Source organism: Athene noctua, chromosome 5, assembly GCF_965140245.1.
Source record: "Athene noctua chromosome 5, bAthNoc1.hap1.1, whole genome shotgun sequence".
Lineage (NCBI taxonomy): Eukaryota > Metazoa > Chordata > Aves > Strigiformes > Strigidae > Athene > Athene noctua.
The window spans coordinates 59,422,518-59,442,370 of record NC_134041.1 but is presented as its reverse complement, the minus strand read 5'-3'; the positions used below and the strand labels follow the sequence as shown (position 1 = coordinate 59,442,370).

Genomic DNA, 19,853 nt, shown 5'->3' with positions numbered 1-19,853 from the left:
GGGAATCCCTACTTATGCAAGAGGAGGGTCTTGCCTAAGGAGTTTTCCTAAGGGGTAGAAGAAGGTGAGTTTCCCGTTCAGTATGGTTTCTGTATCCTGCTCCCCATGGGCAGAGATAAGGGTACTGAAGGAGCGAGTCTGAGAAAGTAGACGGCTGATTTGTCAACTTTGCTGCAAACCTCCTAATCAAGCTTCTCTGGCAAATTTCATAGGAGGTGACTGGATTCTGACATCTCAAAAGTATTGCTGCATAATTTGAAACACCTGTTCATCACTCACCTTTGGCCTTGTGTAACACATCTCATTAACACCTCCTGGTAAACCTCACTGGCAATATTCTGGAATAGCCAGTTGTTAGGAAGGGACAGAACTGAGTTGCCCAATGTGATTCACACACAGGATTTCTACACCCAAATGATAAACCTCACATTAGATTTAAAAATTAGCTCTGTGTCTTAGACCACAGTGGACAATTAAAAACGAAAAGGATTTTTGTGAGTAGCTGGTATTGAAAGAGAAACAATCTTAGCTGATTTTGGCTGATACTGGTAACTTAGTAGTCTGTTTTGTTAACCAGTATAATCAAAATGCTTCCAAATTGGAGGAGGGGGGGGGGGGAGGGGGGCAATGCTACGTAGTAATGCAAATAATGCAGCTCAGGCCCAACTTCAGTGACTTCAGAAGAGCAAGGTAGAGGTGGAAACTTCAGCTTCACCAGGTAAAGAGAAAATAATTACTTTGAAGGCTGCCTGAAAAATTGAAGATCCTCAATAGTGCAACATAGTTTTGATAAAGAAGATGTCTGTTTCAGGTACGGAGAAAGTCTCCGAGCTCACGCAGCATTCAGCAGGGCTGAACAGAGCACATCAGTGAGTTCTTCCACAGGAAAAAATGCAACAATCAAGTATTTTGCTGTACATTAAGCTGTCCTGGCTGACACATGGTGAACTTTGATAGTAGAGTTTCTCGAGGTCTACTGTATGACTCCGTACGCAGTCCCAGCTTCTAAGCAGTCCTTGGGATGTGCTGCTCAAATGTTGTTTAAATGCGTTCTTCAGGAAGGAAGGACACGTTAGACAATGTCATTGAAACTCTGATTATCAATTTTTATATTTAAAATTATTCCTCAGACTCCTGACATAGAAGCAATCAGATGCTTCTGAAAGCATACAAGTGTCCTTTTCCTGAACAAATAAGTAGGCACTATCAAAGAATTTGGCTGTCTATGCTCCCCCCGTCTTTTTTTCTTTTTTATTTTTTCTTTTTTTTTTTTCCCTCTTTCTTTCCTTCTTTCTTTCTTTTATATTTTTTCCTTTTTTTTCTTTTTTTTTTTTTTTTTATCCTGTTGCTTCTTCTTGGATTCTCCTTCTAAGATAATTTTCAAAGGGTATTGGCCGGGGAATATTTCAAATGGGAATTGGCTGGGACTTTTTTTCCCTATTTTATTATTTTCTCCCTTGACTGTGAAATATAATCACACTGCATGTGGGTGTTATTAGTAAAATACATGTTAACTGTCATTGTAACTGGAATTCACAAAGTGTAACTCCCCTGTATGGATAAAAGCTGACGAAAATAATTTGGAAATAGGGCTTTTGTAGTGGGCTGGGAAAATCTGTTGGAGGAGACTTGTTAATGCTTTGCTGCTGCCTGAAGTGTCTTTTTCCAGAAGGTGAGGTTTGCCACAGTGGACAACTACAGCATTCCTTTCTGAGCCTCAGCAAAGTGCCAGGGCTTGCCACGTGCTTGGCCGCACGGTTCCACAGCCGCAGAACACAGACCTGGTGAGAGAGGAAGAGCTTAAGGAAACATTTTTCATCACAAGACCGTTTTTTAGCAACAGCCCAAGATAATCGATATAAATCATATTTTTATTACATTAGGTCAAAGTATGAGTTCTAGTAGACTGAGAACATAAAATGTGTGTCATCAAATTATTTTTTAAAGAATTACTAGTTAGTGACTAATTATTAAATTTTAAGATGTGTTTGCTGTTATGTTCTGACTCTATTAGCATTATAATTTGGACCAGGTGGGCACTTTTGAAGGGAATCTCTCACTCCATTTTCCACACTTACTACACTTTGGTTTACATCAGAGTGTGGTGTTGGGGCACATCAGCTGGATTCATTTTGGTTAAAACTAACCCGAGAGGTGTGCTCCAGAATTGTACCTAGTGCACTGCACATGTCAGCGGGTGCCCGACCTGTGGGATCAGTTTGGAGTCAGCTGAGGTGCCCTGCCAAGGCAAGTATAGTGCTGCACTCTGCAGGCCTGTTTCTGATGTGCTGTGCTATGTGCTAAGGGAGATGTAGGCACATGAATCTGTAATTCAGGAGAAAAAGATGCAGAATTTCAGATCTGATATCTCTGTTTTTTTGGGAAGTCTGGCTGCAGTGCTCAGCTGGTGGGAGTAACTATAGTCAGTCAGACACCCAGGTACTGCGGTGAAATTTGGATTAGGCTCTTATTTTCAGTACTTAAGTCCTCTTGCTTTATGTGGCATGACACTATGCTAAAGGTGTTTTGGATATTTTTTCCTTTTTTCTGTTTGTTGTTTCCCCCCACCCCAGACCCACAGAATGGAACATGACTAGACTGTATACTCACACATTGCCGTTTTCCCCAGATGTTATTGTAACTTCTTCAGCTCCCATGCAACCTCTGTGTACATGACCAGGATGCTTTTTCCAGAGAAACTCAACTTTTGAAATGTTCCCAGAAATTTCTGTATCAATATAGTTCAAGTATGTGTGGCCTGGTTTGAAAGTTCCTCTGCCAAAAGGAAAGCACATAAGTGATGCTCTGTGTTCTTTACAAATGAGAAAAAAAAGAAAAGCTACAGTTTAAGCAGAAAGGGAGATGAGTTGTGGGATGAGTTGAAGCTTAAAATACTACCACAATTTTATTACATTTATTACATTATTATTACATTATTACATTTATTATGTTTTTATTACATTATTATTTTCAATAATTACCAATTAGGGATGTTAGGCAAAATTTTAGCTTAGAACATGTTCTTGGAGAATATGTTCCTTGGGGGTCTTGGCGCAGATCATGCAGATCTGAGGCTTTCAGCTCAGGCAGCAGGGGATCATGTCTCAGGTGCAGAAACACCAAATTCTGTCCTCTCTGCTGACGAGTCATTCGAGCTATGTAGCAAAGTATTTTGTGAAGTCCTTGGACCTTAGATGTTTTGTACATAAAATATGTCAAATACTTCTTTGGACAAACATTGTAACAGAGTTAAACTTAGGGAAGATTAAAAAGAAACCACACACACACAAATGTATATAACGCACTTTTAATTTAACCTTTTTTGTAAGGGGATTAGGAAGGAATATCTCATTGACAGTTGGGTTGATTTTTTCCCCCAAATGAGTATTGCAATGTTTTGCCTTGGCTGAAGCTATTGTGGTTGTGCTGAGGCTACCTCAATGTGATTTATCCTGAATAAATCTGGAGGAAGTTCTGAAGACTAAATGTCACTTTTTTCCTCTGGCTGAAGTCTGTGGTACAGACGCCAGCTGGTCAAATCAGTGAAGGCCACAAAGTCTCTGTATTAACCTTACTTGAAAAAGCAGAGGAAACACCATTCCTGCTTATATGGGGAGGTTATACTGGATCCCACTACAGGCTTTCAGCCTATCAACCCAATGTGTAGGCTTGTTGGTACCTAAGGAGGAGATAACAACTCAGAGGGATCTACAGAAGTATGAAAATGACTTAGTTGCTTAAACTCCTGTGCCTTTTGGGATGAAAACACTGGATTAGTTAGCCCAGTCTTTGTCAGTATTGCCATGGGTTTTATTTTAGATGATAATTTTTGACAATGAGATCTACCTTCAAATAAGTCCAAGTCAAAAAGTTTTCTCAGTGTTTCTGCTTGCTCTCAACCATGAAGAAAATTGAAAATTATAGTATACACTCAAGCCTTCTGTGGTATCAGTGTTTGTTATAACAGAATGCATGTTACAGTGCGACATTAACAATGAAATTACCTCTAATGTATTGCTGCAGTAGGATATTTGCAACCAAACGTACTTCTGGTACAGATCAGTAAAAGGGCTATGTTCAAACACAGAGGAGGCTGGTTTTACAATATTTAAACTGTGTTTTTTGACAAGGATCAGTTTATGAGATTTAAATTCCCATTTACTGGAGAAAGCCAGGCTGAGTGGACAGGAATCCCAGCCTCCAGCACGGTTGTGAGTTGCAGTGAGCTGCAACTTTCTTACTCACATATTCCCTAGAGGAGGGAATGATTAAACGACTGTACATCATGCAGCTCTTTGTCCTCTCAGAGAAGATCACCGAATGATGTTTGAGTCCAGCAGTAGCCACAGAGCTCTTTGCTCTTGCCCACTTTGCTATGCTAACCGTCATCCTCAGCACAGAAAATGCAAAGCAAGAGAGACCGACCAGCCAATAGATTTTGACCACAACCTGTAACATGGGGAACTTCAACCACTTATCAGCTACTTTTATTACCAATGTAAATCACAAAACGCATAGAACAAGATGAGACGTGTAAAAATAGCTATGTATACATTCAATATCCTAACAATGGTTAAAGACATTTTTTCAATAGTCATGTTAAACTTACTTGTCAATTGTATATTTTTTCCTGATCCCATTAGTTCCAGTCAAGGCTACATCTATATTTCCCATTATGGTTTCTGTTGCAGATAGTCTGATATGTATCTCTTTTCGCCAGCCTTTGAAAGCAAAATTAAATAGATTATGGTTGTAAGATTTCTTTCCTAATGGCAAAACTTCTCATATGTTTCAATGTCTTTCAGGGAGAGGAAAGGATTGCACAAATGTGCTTGTAAGTGGACAAATTGTCACTCTTTATTAAGGTAAATGTTAGTTCTGCATGATTCTGGTAGTATTAATTTCCTTGACAGTGGTCTGAATCGCAGATCCATGCTGACCTACTGGCTATGCTGAGTACTTCATCTGCCATGGCCAATACCGTTCCTTGCTCTTCCACTTGGCCTCACTTTTAATTTTGTAATTCCTTACACTTATGAGCAATTTGGGGGTTCTCATGGATGGCATGTTAGCTCTCAACTATGAATTGAGGTCCACTGGACTGCTGTGTTGTTAAAGATATATTAAACAAAACTGGCCGCTTCCCCAGGATCATCCTGATACACAGAGTGTTTAGGGTTTTTCTTATACCTGTTCACAACCCAACAGCTGGCAGGAGAGCCTGTCATCCCCATCTATTTCTAAGGCAGAAGCAGGGTCTCAGAGGCAATAGCACATATTGATTTCAAGCAACCAAGTTTGGGAAGTTTTTGTACCAGCTTTAGTTCCCGGTTCTGTGGCAGCTTCTACAATAATCACAATTAAAACTATACTTCTTATTACTCCCTGACATTTTAACTTGACAAGCTTTGCAAAAGTATTCTGAAATGATCCAGTTTTAAAAATTTTTTTGGATTTGAAATTTTGCACTTACAGCATAACATCCCTCCCACCTTCAGCTTTAGGGAATTTTTGAAGCCATCATCTAATTAACAAAATTTTATCAGGTTTTATAACTCAGAGGTCAGCATCAGTTGATCTGTTTCTATAATTACTTCGGCCTTTCCCAGATAATGCTGGTACTGCGTGTTCCTACCACACCTGAAACTCTACATTTTGTACTGACTGCCACTTGTTAACTCCAGCAGCTCTCTGTAGAAGCGTAAGGCATTTGTTCACACATAATTCATTGTTACTTTGGAATTCACTACCCAAAACGAGTACTTACGAGCATATGGAGGGGAGGGCCCTGTGTTTAAATAAACCTTTTGTTGTTCTTTTTCAGTTTTATGTGAAAACGTATCAGCATAATGACCCATCAGTGGGCATCCTTCCTTTGGACATGGGAAGCAGTCTCCCTAGGGGAAAATAACAATGTATATTACAAGACATTATCTGTTTTAATCCCACTTCTTAAAAGTTAAAGAAATTAAGGTTTTTCATCTTTTTTCCAGCTTTTTGAAAATGCTCTTGCTTCTGAGTTCAGATCACATCTTCGGTATTTATTGATGTGGTGAAAAGAGGAGCTGAGATGGTCAGTCAGCTTATTTCATCTGGTTGAAAATCAGAGAGAAACAGGTTGAAAATCTGGCCTAATTCCTTACATTCTTGCAGAGACCATAAGTAAATACCTTAAATGCATGTTGTGCCTTACTACCTAATCTGTAAAATACAGGAAATGTATTCATCTTTTATGGGGTCCATTTGAAAGGTTGTCTGATCATTATTATAGGATGGGTAACCATATTTGCAAGGAGGTCTGGCTGGATATCTCACTCATATGGTAAAGACATTTAAGTTTAGGAGTACTGAACCTTGAGGGTCTCACTTTCAAATGTATTCAGTCAGCTCTTCAGCCTTTCTTCCCATGCAGAACCTTAATGAAATTAATCTACCTACATAAATCAAACTTCAGATCAAGACCTTGACATCCATCTAAAATAAACCCCACAACGTAAGTGTGTATATTTTCAGTGAAAGTGATTTAATTGCAGCTGGAAAATATAGCACTGTTATTCAGATAGTTGAATTTTGGTATTTGGGAGTTTCTGTAGGAACTGGTGTTTGTGGATCTTTGACTATTTGGGCATTAGATGAATAAAAGGCTAAATGATCAGCATCACTTGCTTATTACAAGATTGAAAAAAATATTTCCCTCACATCACTAAATTGCACAGGCTTGAGGTTTTCAAGTCCTGAATTACATCAGACTTTCAAGTTACATGGCAACGTCGCTAAAAACTTTAACAACTTGTCCACACTATTGTAATCATTCCTTTTGGGAGTAGATGCAAACAAATTCAGACTTGTGTTACTCCTTGACCAGTCCTCAGTTATGCTGCCAGAAATGGTCCACTAAAAGCCCAGTTGTATTAGGCATGAGACACCAGGACATGATGCTGCTTTCTTTCTTGTGCCACCTGAGTGTTGTGTGAGCAATCCTGTGCTGTGTAAATATCTCCCCTGCCCTATATACTGTGGATGTTTATTGTTTAGACAGATGTTTAAACATTTCTGAAATTCAGAGACTGTCCTCTTGATGATGGGTTTCACCAGGTTTAGATGGACTTCCTTCAGCCAGAGTGTCCCTTACAGCTGACCTACGCGAAAGGTGAACCCAGCCACAGCCTCTCACTGACCTCTTAGCTCTTCATCTCTCCCTCTGTAACTGTTTTTGTTGTTGATATTTATGCCTTATTTTCTTCTAGATCTTTTTTTTTTTTGAGTTTGCTGCTTTTACATTTTGCTTGTTTTTTGGGTGTGGTCTGGATGAGGGTAGTCAGTGGGTCTGTATAGCCTCCCCTGTATCCCATGATCCTGAGTGTAGAAGTTGTCCCAGAAAAGGGGAAGGGCAGGGCTATAACTGCTCACATAAATATGTACCCAATGCTTACCAGTATGAAAGCTCGGTATGTTTCACATTGATACCCAACAAATCCATTTGGAGTGATAATACTCTCAGCGTAATACCGGAGACTTCTTTTATGTCCACATCCAATAGATCTATATTCTGGGAAAACGCCCAGGTAAAAAAAGATAAAAGCTATACGTTAACATAAAGTCTATGCCAAAGCAACACTTGTGGGTCTTTTTTCCTCAAAGCATTTGTACATATAGTGATGTCTCAGATTAAAAGAATAGTAATAATTAAAAGACATTTAAAGTGTGAATTATTTGGTTTTACAGTAAAAAGTTTACTTATGACTTTTTTTTTTTTTTTTTTTTTTTTTTTATGGGGAAGAACTAGGTTCTAATCTGCGTGTCCCTGTGCTCGTGCTGGAGTTAACAGTGGTGGAGATGCACCAAGGCAGACCTCGTGCAGCCTCCCATCCTGCTATGTGCACTTAACTGATATTACTTTAGCCTGAGAATCCAGGAAGACTTAGGAAAATTTCCCTTCGATATTTCAAAGACTGGAATAATTCATAGCTACAGTGTTTATAAAGTATATAGTAGTTATTATGAATTAATTTTCATTTGCTTACCATTATCATAACATGGTATTTAGTAAAACCACAGTTTCCACTCATTTCTAGATTTAAAGGTAATTGTAATAATTATTTTAAATTCAGTAGCTTTCCATGTTTTTAAGCCCTAGAAAATCTGTGGTAACTTGACAATGGTGATTCTATGAAATGCTCTGAAAAGGAAGATGTTCAGCAGTGTGTCCTTGATTTTGCCAGAACTATTTGAAACAAGTAGTCTCTTTAACAAAGTAACAAGCGACAGAACAAGAGGGAATGGCCTCAAGTTGTGCCAGGGAAAGTTTAGACTAGATATGAGGAAGTATTTCTTTACAGAACGGGTTGTTAGATGGGCTGCCTAGGGAAGCGGTGGAGTCCCCATCCCTGGAGGGGTTTAAGAGTTGGGCTGATACAGCACTTAAGGATCTGGTGTAGTTGGGAACTGTCAGTATTAGGTCAATGGTTGGACTGGATGATCTTCAAGGTCTTTTCCAACCTAGATGATTCTGTGATTCTGTGTAATACATTTTCCCACCAGAGAGAAATTTAGCAGTCAGTGCAGGAAAGAAGAAAGCGCTATTTGAGTTCTATTTACAGGTCCCTTGTAATAACTATTCTCTTCATTGGCTCTGAAGTCTTCCCTTTATCAAAGCACAATATACTAACATTAGGTTGTATAAAAATAGGCTCTACCCTGATGCAGTGTGTGTGTGTGGGGCGTCACCCAATCACAGGGTGAAGTCTTGGAGGCACTGAAAGTAATTGCAAGCTGGCACAGTTTACAGTGAAATCAGAATTTCACCCACTGTCAATATTTATGCATCTTAAAGACAGACCTGTTGGTATTGGCCAGTTGACACACATTGTTCTTTACATAAGGAAAGAAAAAAAAGACCAAAACATCTCTGAAAAGTATTTTTGTCTGTTTTTCTTGAAAACAATCTGCATCATCAACTCTTCCTGAGTATGTTTTCTTTATAGTTCTTTTCTTAAATCTAATTCAGAAAGGTCTGTGCTTTTAACTTTAAAACCCTCAGCTCTTACGGTTGGATTACTTTGTGCTAGTGCCAAATTCACTTAACATCTATACAATGGGAAAATAATACTCCTCTCACTACTGCATCAAAAGCTGTAGAAAGAGTTACTAAATAACATTTGTAAAGCACTTCATACATAAAAGCACTACATAAATGTAAATATTATCAAACAGAAGAGATATGCACAAAGTAAGGTTTAACCACAAGGCAGGAGTTAAGGCTGTCTCTATTTTTAGAAAACATCTGCTCATGTTCAATAGAGCTGAGCTTATCCTTCACCACAAAACATTGCAAACAGCCTTGTGAAATGTCTGTGGATTTTTTATTTTTTTTTTTTTTTTTCTGAAAATGCAGACATTCTTATGCAGTTCGATTAGAAAGTGTTTTGGTTCCAAGTGACTGTGCACAACCATCTTTCAGTCCTTTTTGTTACTGAGTTCTCCAAACCATTTCTAAGACAGAGCATTTTTGAAAGCCAATTACTTAACTAGTGGTAGGGATTTCATAACATTTAGCTGTGAATAACACATGTTCTCATTTCTGTAGGTTAGGATCAGAAGACAGGATTTTGGGGACCTATTGTACTGGATCCCAGGGTGATTCTGATTAACTGCCCAGCTTTCTTTGAAGAACATGAATTATCAATGGAGCAGTCATTTTATCATCTTCTATATTTTTAACCTTGTGCTGTTCCCCTTGAAGGGACTAAAGCTGTTAATGGTGTGGCTGAGTATGTTTAACCCCAGTAATATCGGGACTGATGTCTTTCCAGGGAGAAGGGAAGCTCAGATTTTAAAATATTCATTTTTGGATTATCCTTCAATGAAATTTTACCAGTCCTTCATGTGTGGAATTCCCACTGTTGTCAGTCTGTCAGCACAGTGGCAGGCTCTTATAAAGGTTGTGATGAACAAGTCTGTGTGCTTTAACTGAAGTTTCCACCCGGAATTTCATTAGTATAAAAGAAAATTGGAAGGTATTTCACAGGCAACTTTAAATCTTCTGGGTTTGAGCATTTTCTCCCTTTTCCAAATCTGAGCTATATACATGCAAAAGGCTTTACCTTAGCCTAGTCTTTATTTTTAACTGTAGCTTATAATGAGATATTACTTTTTGAAAATACACGTACCTCTCATAAGGTCATTGATATTCCGAGTTGCAGGAGGTAGACGAAGCTGCTTGCATCCTGGCATCTTCTTCCCACCATTTGGGTAAAAATCCAGGTGGCCACAAGTCTGAAGAATCCCTGGAGCTGAAATGCACAACGAATCAAGGCTGATCACTCTCAGGTACGCTGCGGCCAACCTCTGTGTTGGTGTCATCCTTTGTGTGAAAACTTACCAAAGTCAAAGAAAAGATGACCAGCGTGAGTATGTATTATATCAACAAATTTTGCATCTGAAGGATCCAGCCTAACCGTTGTGGGAGTATATTGGAAAAGGGGCCCAGCTGGATCCAAACCTAAATAAATGGAGATACGTCTGATTGAGTAATTAATACTATATGTATGTCATCACATACAGTGTGTGTACACTGCACGTCATTACAGTTCTGCCTTTACTCCATATGTAAAAATCCATTTGTGGTCCACAGCCAGCAAAACAAGCAGGGTTTTAGTAGAAAGGTGGCTGGAGGCATTGCAGCACAGTAAAATGCTGATGGGTGCTTGGCTTACTTTTGGGGAACAATGTTGTAGGAAGAGGTTTGGGAGTTTTTTTCATTTTAGTGAAAAATATGAAATCTTGATATGTTACCCTGAAAATGTAGATTTGTTTGAGAATTTTTATTTGATCAGAAATCTATTTTTATTTCCAAAAGATCTTGGTTGAAAATGTTACCCCTTCACTTCAGTGTCAGTGAGCTCTCTTTTGAGGCTAAAGCTGATCCCAGTTTCCCTGACTTGCTAATGTGACAGCTCACTGCGTACACAGCTTAGACAAAGCAATGTCTATGCAGAGAAGAGAACTGGCTGGAGGAAAAAGGAAAGCAGAAAACAGAGAGCCTTTAAAAAAAGTGATGTGTGAGTGTGTCATGACACTCCATCTCTTCGTAGCTATGCGACTAACAGCTTTCTTCCTTTTCTGGGTGTCCATGACTATTTACTGTCTCATCATGACATGCTAGATCTAGGGTTTTTAATTTTTCATTTCAGATTTTTAATCTTTTGAACTGCTGAAATGTCATATTAGAGTGGGCTTTTAACACCAGATACGATAATGAGTTGCTAGTGTTTTACAAGTCTATTATTCCACACGTAATACAGTATTTTGTTCCTGCTCTTTTATATCATTAAAAACCATAACCAAGTGCTCCCTGGGACTCATGACCTGTAAAAAGCAATCTCTATTTAGCCACAGTTGGGACAGTTAAGCCCTTCTGATCTGTTGAAGTTGAGCCTTTCTCAGAGCTGTGAACGTGGACATGTGAAATGCATGGCATGTGATAGGACATGGCTTTGTTCATATGCTCTCATGCTAGCTGTATACTGTTAATTATGACAAACCAGAACATTGCAGTCTATATTGTGTGTTTATAAGGCGGCAGTGGTTCTTCAGTTCTCTTAAGCTGAATGAAAATATAAAGCTTCATCAGTTGAAATAGCTTTAGTACCTGTTATTCTTCCAATGCCAGGTTTCCTTCTCCCTGCCTCCCCTGCAGCATGTGCTCCAAGACTATGGCCGATGAAATGAACATTGGCAGGAGAGTAGCCATAGTCTTTCTGTGAAGATATATGGAAAGGAAAAAAAAAACATGTTAAGCAGGGGATACAAGCATGTGGCACTTCATCATGGCCCCTCCACTGTGCTGGGACATGGCCAGGCCAGCAGGCGATGGAGGGGAGTGTCTTGGGTGGGAAGTTACTGTTGTGGGTGCTGGGATCTGTACCTAAAGAGAAGCAGTTCCCAGATCATCCCATCCTCTCTTATATCACGCCTCTGGAAGGGCGTAAACTCTGTCAGGAATTGGTCCTTGTGATAGAAAAGAATGAAAAGGGAATTTCTGCACATAGCTCCCCTACATTTGCACTGGTTGCTTGTCCAAAAGGCAAACGACCCCACTGCCTCACCCCTGAACCAGTCTGTCCAGTGAGGATAGTGGTCTGTAGTCTAGTCTGGACCAGAAGATCTTCAAGGTCTTTTCCAACCTAGAAGATTCTGTGATTCTGTAGTGGGAGAGTTTTCAGTGCCTTTGCCTGTGGCATATCCTCTGTGTGAATCAAGCGGCCATCCTGCTATGGAGATGCTCCACCGTGTGGGTCCTGCAGGACAGGGAGGGCCATGCCAGGAACGCTGCTGGTGTCTCAGGCTCAGCTGAGCTTCTGCACGGGAAGCCTGACACTGGTGGCTGCAGCAGAGTTCCTTCTCTGTGCTGTGATTCAGTTCTTGCAGGAGGCAGTGTGTGTGACCCACAGAGAGATGATTTAACCATATTTGTCCCCTATTACCCCTCTTCACCCTGCCAGTTTTGCTAGACAGCCTCCAGTCTAATGTCTTATCCAGTAATAACCCCATCATGAACAAAACTTTCAGAAACTATGGCTTGTAAGCCTTTAGGCACATGCTTTTCTATGGTCTGACACTAAAGAGGGAATTTCCCTTCGTGCAGGATTAGAGAATTTTAATGACATTTCCAGCTGCATTATTGAGTACCTCTGTACTTCCTGACTCTATTGCAACAAAGCTAAAGTTGCCACCGTGAACATGGCATTTACCATACAGACTATGCACCAGATTTCATGTTCCACGGATACTTTTACCTCGAGAAGGTTCAGCAGATATACCAGCTCAGCCCCCACAATGCGGACGTTGTTAACTGCGTCGGTGTAGAGACCACTAGAGCCACCTCTCCAGTCAGTCAAAATGCAGTTCACGTCTTCAGTGTGAAACATAAACTGGTGGAAAACATGAAAACAGAAGATCAGAAGCTAACAGGCACGAATTACAATTGTAGCAGGGTATATGCAAACAATATTTTGTTTTGCTGTAAGCAGGGACTCTGTTTATGTGACTGGTAAAGACAGATCTTCAGTATATTAATTCCTACAATACTGAGGCATCAACACAAGGAGGCAGAGTGGAGGCAGTGATTTGAACGTTGTATAAAGACACAGGGAAGCTTGCTTCAGTTCTGTTTTCCATTCCAGATGCCTCGGTTGGCTTTAAGGTATCAACTTCTCTTAATGACAGTACCCCAGTTAGAAAAAGAGAATAATACGACTTCTTTTTTATTGTCCAAGCTTTAGTCTTCAAAATGTATATGCTTGGATCATCTAAAAGGATTCACAAATCTGTGTTCATGTGCTGGAATTTTTCAGCCCCAAAGCTCATATATATAAACCAAAATACTCTATTCATACACTTCTGCAATGAAACATTCTTATGTTTAATTATGAAACAATTTAATTTTTGAAATGTACCTAAATAACATGAAAACGATCCATTGAACAAAGCATTTTGTTTTTATTAGATCAAATGCCTCCCTCAAACCAAAATGTTTGACCTTTTGCTGAGGTGAGAAAAGTGACTTTTTTCCCCTTTATTATTGGCAAGGAATTGAAAAATCAATTAATTCTAGGTTTCCCTGTGGAGGTGAATGCAGCAAAAGGGCATTTAGCAGAGGGCTGAAGTGCACTACACTCATGGCTAGGAACAAGAGTGTGGTCATGTGGTACTGAGCTTCATTCTGAATTTTTTTTCTCCTTGTATATCCCCTGAATTAACAAGAAAACAGAGGTGTAAATTTTATGTGTGAATTTTAAGTCAGTTAATAGGGTGATGTAGATATTTGTACATTCAAATACAAGTAAAATGAGTATCAGAAAAAAATTAATACCTTACCCTACATATATTTGTTATCCAGAGGAGGTCTGCTCCAGCAAGATGACCGTGTATAATGAAGCGAGTTTTCCTGTGTGTTCGGAAATTTGAAGCTTTGATAGTTGCTGGATTTATGGCAGAAATTTTCTGTGTCAGAAAAAAACAACCAACAAACAACACAACAAGGATGTGACTACTCATTTTGATACGGGGCAGAGTACCCCAATGGTTAAGGCATAGTTCTGGACTCTGAAGAGATGGGTCTTGTTCCTCACTTGTAAACTGCCTTGCTGGGGGATATCAATTAATTGCTTCAACAAATGATTCACTTCCTCTAGTTAAATGAACTAATGATACTGGCATCCTTTGCACAGTGCTTTGAGATATACTGGTACAACATGTCATGTGAATACAAGATTTTATCAGACTTGGCCATAAAAGTACAAAGATAGCATCTTCTGCAAGGTATTATGTGGTTGACTTTGAATCTATGTCTATTTTTCTTTCTATTTGCTTTCAGTAAGCTGATTTGTATTTTATGAGATAGCCCACCAGGCTTACAATGTTGGAGGCTGTAGGTATTTTTGGGTTTCTTGATAAGGAAGGCATTCTTTTCTTTTAAAGAATACTGCGTTGGTTTAGATCTTGGCTCTCATTTTTTTGTTATGGTTTCCTAAGCTTAAAAGGGGACATTGTGTGCTAATTAGCACACATCTCACCTCCAGTGAAAGACTGATTTACCAAAAGTTAAAACCTAATAGGCCCCCTCAGCTAGAGATGTTGGACTTATTCTGAGGTGACTCAAACAGGAGAAATCATTAAACACCTCTACTGTTTGTGACTATCATTTATATATAAAAAACCCAACTATGAAGCCTTTTTCATGTAATGTAAGCCAACAACAGCAACAAATACTATATTCCACCACCACACCACACCCCCCACCTCCCCCAATTTGTTTCATTTTTCTTGCTCTTTGTCCAAGTAAAATTCACACTCTCTGATGGTCATTTCTCTTCTTTCACCAGACTAGTCCATAGCTCCACAAAACTGTTTCATGGTAGGGACAAGACCAGGCCAGGCACCTCCAACACCTTGACCATCCTGTTGTGAGCTTTTCCCAGTACTTGCTGATCTTCAGATGAAAGGGCTGACACACCACTAGCATCTTTCAGTATGTTCCCATTTGATCCATCCTAAACAGTCCTGCAGGCTCCTTTTATCTACTTCCTCTTGTCACTCTGTCACAGTCCAGAGCTTCCTCTCACTGCTGCTAGTTTGCAGATGTAGATAACCTCACCTTTTAACTTTTTTTTGTTCCATACAGCTCTGGAGTATGCTGTCTCTATGCTTCTCTACCTGATGTGTCTTCAGGAGGGATAACCTTGTTCAGCTCTCTGCAACAGAAACCTCCAAGCTCTACCAAGCCTTTTTCTTTGCTCTTTAGTCTCCTTTTTCCCTCAGTCCCAGTCTTCCACAAAATGTTTAATACTTGTTTATTTTCTTTATCCATCCCCATTTAATTATTTTCTTGACTGTTTCCTTCTTTTTCTACATATGATTTCGTTCTCCCCATTTTTTCTTTAGTCTTCTGTTCCCCTTGCTAAGCTTTCTTTCAATTTTTCATCCTGTTTTCCTTCCTCTCTCTGGTGAACATGGATACTTTATCTTCTGATCTTCACTCTTAACTATCTACCTGCTCTTACTGCTCATTGTTGGCCACCACATAAGCAGAGCCTCTGAGATCAGTTATATGTAGTTCAGAGGTCCTAGTAATCATGTGTATGAACTACATCCTCAAGTCATGTGTATGGGCCTGAAATTTGTTTTCAATCTGGAGACACATAGGAGTCAAAATTGAGCTTTCTTTTTGTACTGCCTTCCCTACCTTTGGTTTTATAACGCTAAACCTGAAACTGAATTTGGGTCATTAGCTTACTGTAGAGACGTATATAAAATATATCCAAAATGTCTCAGATGACTTGTGTTAGAAAGCTGCAATTAACATGTTGTAAATATACCTGGCTCATCGGAGAGCTAAAATGAGGAAAAAGAGAAAAAACACGGAAGAAAATTATGATTGACTGTTTGTGTGTAATATAGAATTGGGGCTTCTCCTGGGAAAAAAATATGGGAGAAAAGAAACTGTCCATATAATTTGTTGAATGTGTTGTATACTATCAGTGTTCAGAATCACAGAATCATCTAGGTTGGAAAGGACCTTGAAGATCATCCAGTCCAACCATTAACCTAACACTGACAGTTCCCAACTACACCAGATCCCTCAGTGCTGTGTCAGCCTGAGTCTTAAACCCTTCCAGGGATGGGGACTCCACCACTGCCCTGGGCAGCCCATTCCAACACCTAACAACCTGTTCTGTAAAGAAATGCTTCCTAATATCAGTCTAAAAACATAGCAGTTTCTTACTTGATATTTTATGGTGTTGTCCCTAGTGTAAAGAAGGAAATTGGTGTTCACGTCTTCTGGAGAGCTGGGCAAGCCTGCCAGTTGTCTCCCTGGGATCCCAGACCAAGGGGGGTTATCTGTAAAGCATCCAAGCCTTTTGTAGCAAACTTCCCTTCCTGGGGTACACAGAGAAAAATGTTAGTGTTCTGGGAACATAGCCGGTTAGGCTGCACCTACAAGGAGCTGACAGGATGGTGTTTATACCAGGGAAGGAGAAAATGGCTGATTCGGGTTAGGATGGCACTTCAGTTCATTTTTCGTTAAGGTGCTCAGTTGCGCTCTTGTGCCTTGTGCATGTAGCAGGGACTTGAACTTCAAGCCTGATTCCTGCTGCAAACATAGTGTAGAGACCAGCTTGATGAACTCAGGAGAATCAGGATGTGTTTGTTCAAACGTATTGTTAACACAGCTGTCAGAAAAAGACAATAAAATCTTCATCTGGATTCAGAGAACAAATGAGTGTTTGCTGACAGCGCAGAGCAGTCCTTCAAATTAATCCTAATGCTCCAGGGATTATCTAAATTTTTATTTCTTGTGCAACAATTCATGAAGGAGTAAAAAGAAACCAGAACATTAAAATAGACAACCTCTGGTTGCTCCACAATGTACATTAAACATCTCTCTTATTTTTTTATCACCATTTTAGTGGAAGCAATAAAATGGCATTTAAGTGCAAGCCTAGAGCAAAGCACAGCCTCTGGATGTGTAGTCTGTACCTGAAGAACTAGAGTTTCCCAATTTCTATTGTGGCTTTAATACAGTAATGATGCAAATATGACACATGGGTGTTACCATTAAATGTTATCCTTACCCACTATTATAGTACAACAGTTGTGAAATCCCAAATAATTTTTATTGCTCTTAAAAAGATACTGAAAACAATGAGAAATTATTGTTACCTAGGATAGGTGACAGATTCATACTACATCAGACTGTGACTTACTCTATTCATTACTCATTATGAAATGCAGGGGTAGAGAGATATGTACTGAAAATACATTTAGAGGAAGAGAAGATTGAATTGTGGAGCTGCAGCTAGACTCCACAAGTGACGCAGTTGTTTTCACAGGGGTCTTTCCTCAGATGCCAGTGAATTTTTGGACTGTGTCGTTTTGTTTCTCTCTGCTCTTTCTGTGTGTCTGTGCCTGTTGAACTATTCTTTCCTACCAGTAAAGAGGTGTGTTGGACGAGGACTTATTTTCCTGTTCTCTGCATAACATGGTGAATAGTAAGTGCCTTGGCTGGCATTGCAAGTGTTGTAGCTACCATAAATGATGGTGTGGTTGTGGGTGGGTAAAGGAAACCATTCCAGAAGAATTTTAGTACTAATTCATCTGTAAAAATACCTTTCTAATTCCCATTCTGTCTGCTAGTTTCAAAAAGCTTTACAGAATTAAAAAGTAATAGGTTAAGTGTGGCAGACATGACATAACTCAGTGCTTTTAATGAAGAATTATGTTAAATCTGTTCCAAAGCACATCACTTTTCTAAAATACAGATATTCTGGTATAAGCTGCACACAAGAATTTTTGCTGTCTATAGAATTTAACAGCTATGCGTCTTACCTCTGGCTGCACCAAGAAGAAAAAGTGTAGTGATCCATACTGCAAACATCTAAAGCAAATAAGAACATAATTCAAATATAAATCAAAATAGAGTCTGGAATTCACCTAAGGGTTTCTTTAACACATTAAAAAAAAAAAAAAAAAGTCATAATGGTCATAGGAGTACTTCAGGCATTTAATGAGTTGGATCCAAAAGAATCAACATTTCCTTAAAGATAGCAAGGTTTTGGGAAAATACCTTTGGGATTCTTTCTTTTTGCCATGGAGATTTTGCATATGCAGGATATCCTCTACGCATCTCTTAAAGATCATTTTCCTGACCTTGACAAACAGAAGCTTTCTTTTTCTTTAGAGCTCCAATTTATGGGCAAGCAAATAAAATTCTTAAAGGATTTTCAACAACATATTTTTATAGAGTGAAGTTTCTTCTAGCATTTAATAGTGAAGTTTTACACATATAACTGCTATTCAGTGACTGTATTTAAAAGAACACAGGAACAAACTTAATTTGTGTTTCTAAATCATATAGATAGTTTTGAAAACTCATTTTGATCATTGCTGTTAGCCATGTATGCTTATCAGCCCTGACCTGCTTGATCATTTAATCACCAGCTGATAGGTAAGCGTTGGAGTAAATGGAACCCGTTGTTTACTTTGAGGTGAAGTAGGGAAATCGTTTTAAGTGTAGTCTCACTACTACTACTACTAACTTATTTTCAAAGGAAAGAAGATCATTCTTAGAAAACTCTAACATCAGGCCATGGTCCTCCAATGAGTCCTTCACAGGCAGAGCCCTGCATCTCCTTCCTGACCTTGCACCCCCAGTCCCCTGAAGTCCATAATACACTGTTAAGAGGAAAGAGTTCATCCCTGAGAAACCCACTGCCGGTTCAAGCATGTCCTGCTTCCGTCTCCTCTCCTCCAGCCACTCACCAAATACCCCACACCTTATCACAAAGCACTTTATTTCGGTTCCTCAGATATTTCTGGCTCCAATGTACCCCATTTTACCTTGGCAAAGCTCAGAGCAAGTTCTTGCATCCACCTCTGAGTTGATTACGGCAAGCCTTGCAGAAGCCCTCTGAGGAGCCTGAAATGAAGCAGGACAGCACTGTGCCTGCCCTCCCAGGGCATGCGACAGAGGGACTCACCTCACCTCTGCTCCACAACGCTTGTGCTCCCAGCTGCATCTGTGACTTTGTTGGCTAGTGCTGAAAGAGATCTCCTTGTGTCAGACACGCTTCATCTGAGATAACGTGAACCAGGTCAGACTTGTTGCTGCATGACTCCACCTGTTTTATGCAAAGTTTCAAATAGGGTGTTATTGTCATTCACAGGTAATTATTTTTAAAGCTAAAAAGTGCTGGGAAGTGTGATGTAAACACTGAACAAACACATAGCCTTTCAGGATCAGGAACAAAGCTCTTGCCATCGGCTGGGCTGCTTGTCTCTGTGTGATGCTGAGTTGGGATTCAAGTGATTTAGCATCACACCAGAAGGCCGTAGCAGAGCCTCAGTCTTTTGTGTCCTCCTCCAGAGTTTTAATAACTCCTTCCTGGAGCTGATCCCTGCCTTAAATAATTAACAGTCTTAAGCAAAATTTTCAAGTTCGTATTTGATAGTTAAGTCTACCATTGCAACATCAAGACCCAAAAAAGGGATGAGCTAGCATGTATGTTCAGAAGGATTAAGCTGTTACCTGAGAAAAGGCAGAAAGGAGAGGGGATGAAAAAATGATAAAAAACTTAAATTGTTCAGTCTGTCATCTGTTATATGTTCGTCTTGTAGATTTCTTGTCTATAATTTTGCTAGTGGATGAATTACCTGACTTTGAAAAGATGACAGAAATGCTTTTAAACAGGGGAGAATAGTTCCTTGGGCAGATTGTCACCACATCCAATCACCATGAATCTTCATAATGAAATTGTATTAATTGCAGTAATTTTAGTTTTTAGTGTTTTGAT

General features: G+C 39.4%; 1 protein-coding gene across 1 annotated transcript; it reads right to left on the bottom strand.

Annotated features, from left to right (window-relative positions):
• Window positions 1-1,517: 1,517 nt before the first annotated feature.
• On the bottom strand, window positions 1,518-18,187 carry LOC141961237 (pancreatic lipase-related protein 2-like). Its single transcript, XM_074908038.1, has 13 exons — window positions 18,128-18,187; window positions 17,890-17,938; window positions 16,286-16,440; window positions 13,879-14,004; window positions 12,798-12,932; window positions 11,651-11,759; window positions 10,382-10,501; window positions 10,170-10,292; window positions 7,434-7,549; window positions 5,768-5,897; window positions 4,610-4,721; window positions 2,613-2,775; window positions 1,518-1,781 (listed from the first exon to the last, which is right to left on the bottom strand). Exons 1-13 carry the CDS (start codon window positions 18,185-18,187, stop codon window positions 1,518-1,520), a joined length of 1,662 nt encoding a protein of 553 aa, XP_074764139.1.
• Between the last annotated feature and the right edge of the window lie 1,666 nt (window positions 18,188-19,853).

Excerpts from the sequence above, each read along its gene's own strand:
- LOC141961237 (XM_074908038.1), bottom strand. The coding sequence starts at position 18,187 with ATGCGTAGAGGATATCCTGCATATGCAAAATCTCCATGGCAAAAAGAA. Across the intron at positions 17,939-18,127 it reads AAAAAGAAAGAATCCCAAAG|ATGTTTGCAGTATGGATCAC; the intron begins GTATTTTCCCAA and ends TATTTGCTTTAG. Across the intron at positions 4,722-5,767 it reads GCCCTCCCCTCCATATGCTC|GCTGGCGAAAAGAGATACAT; the intron begins GTAAGTACTCGT and ends TTGCTTTCAAAG.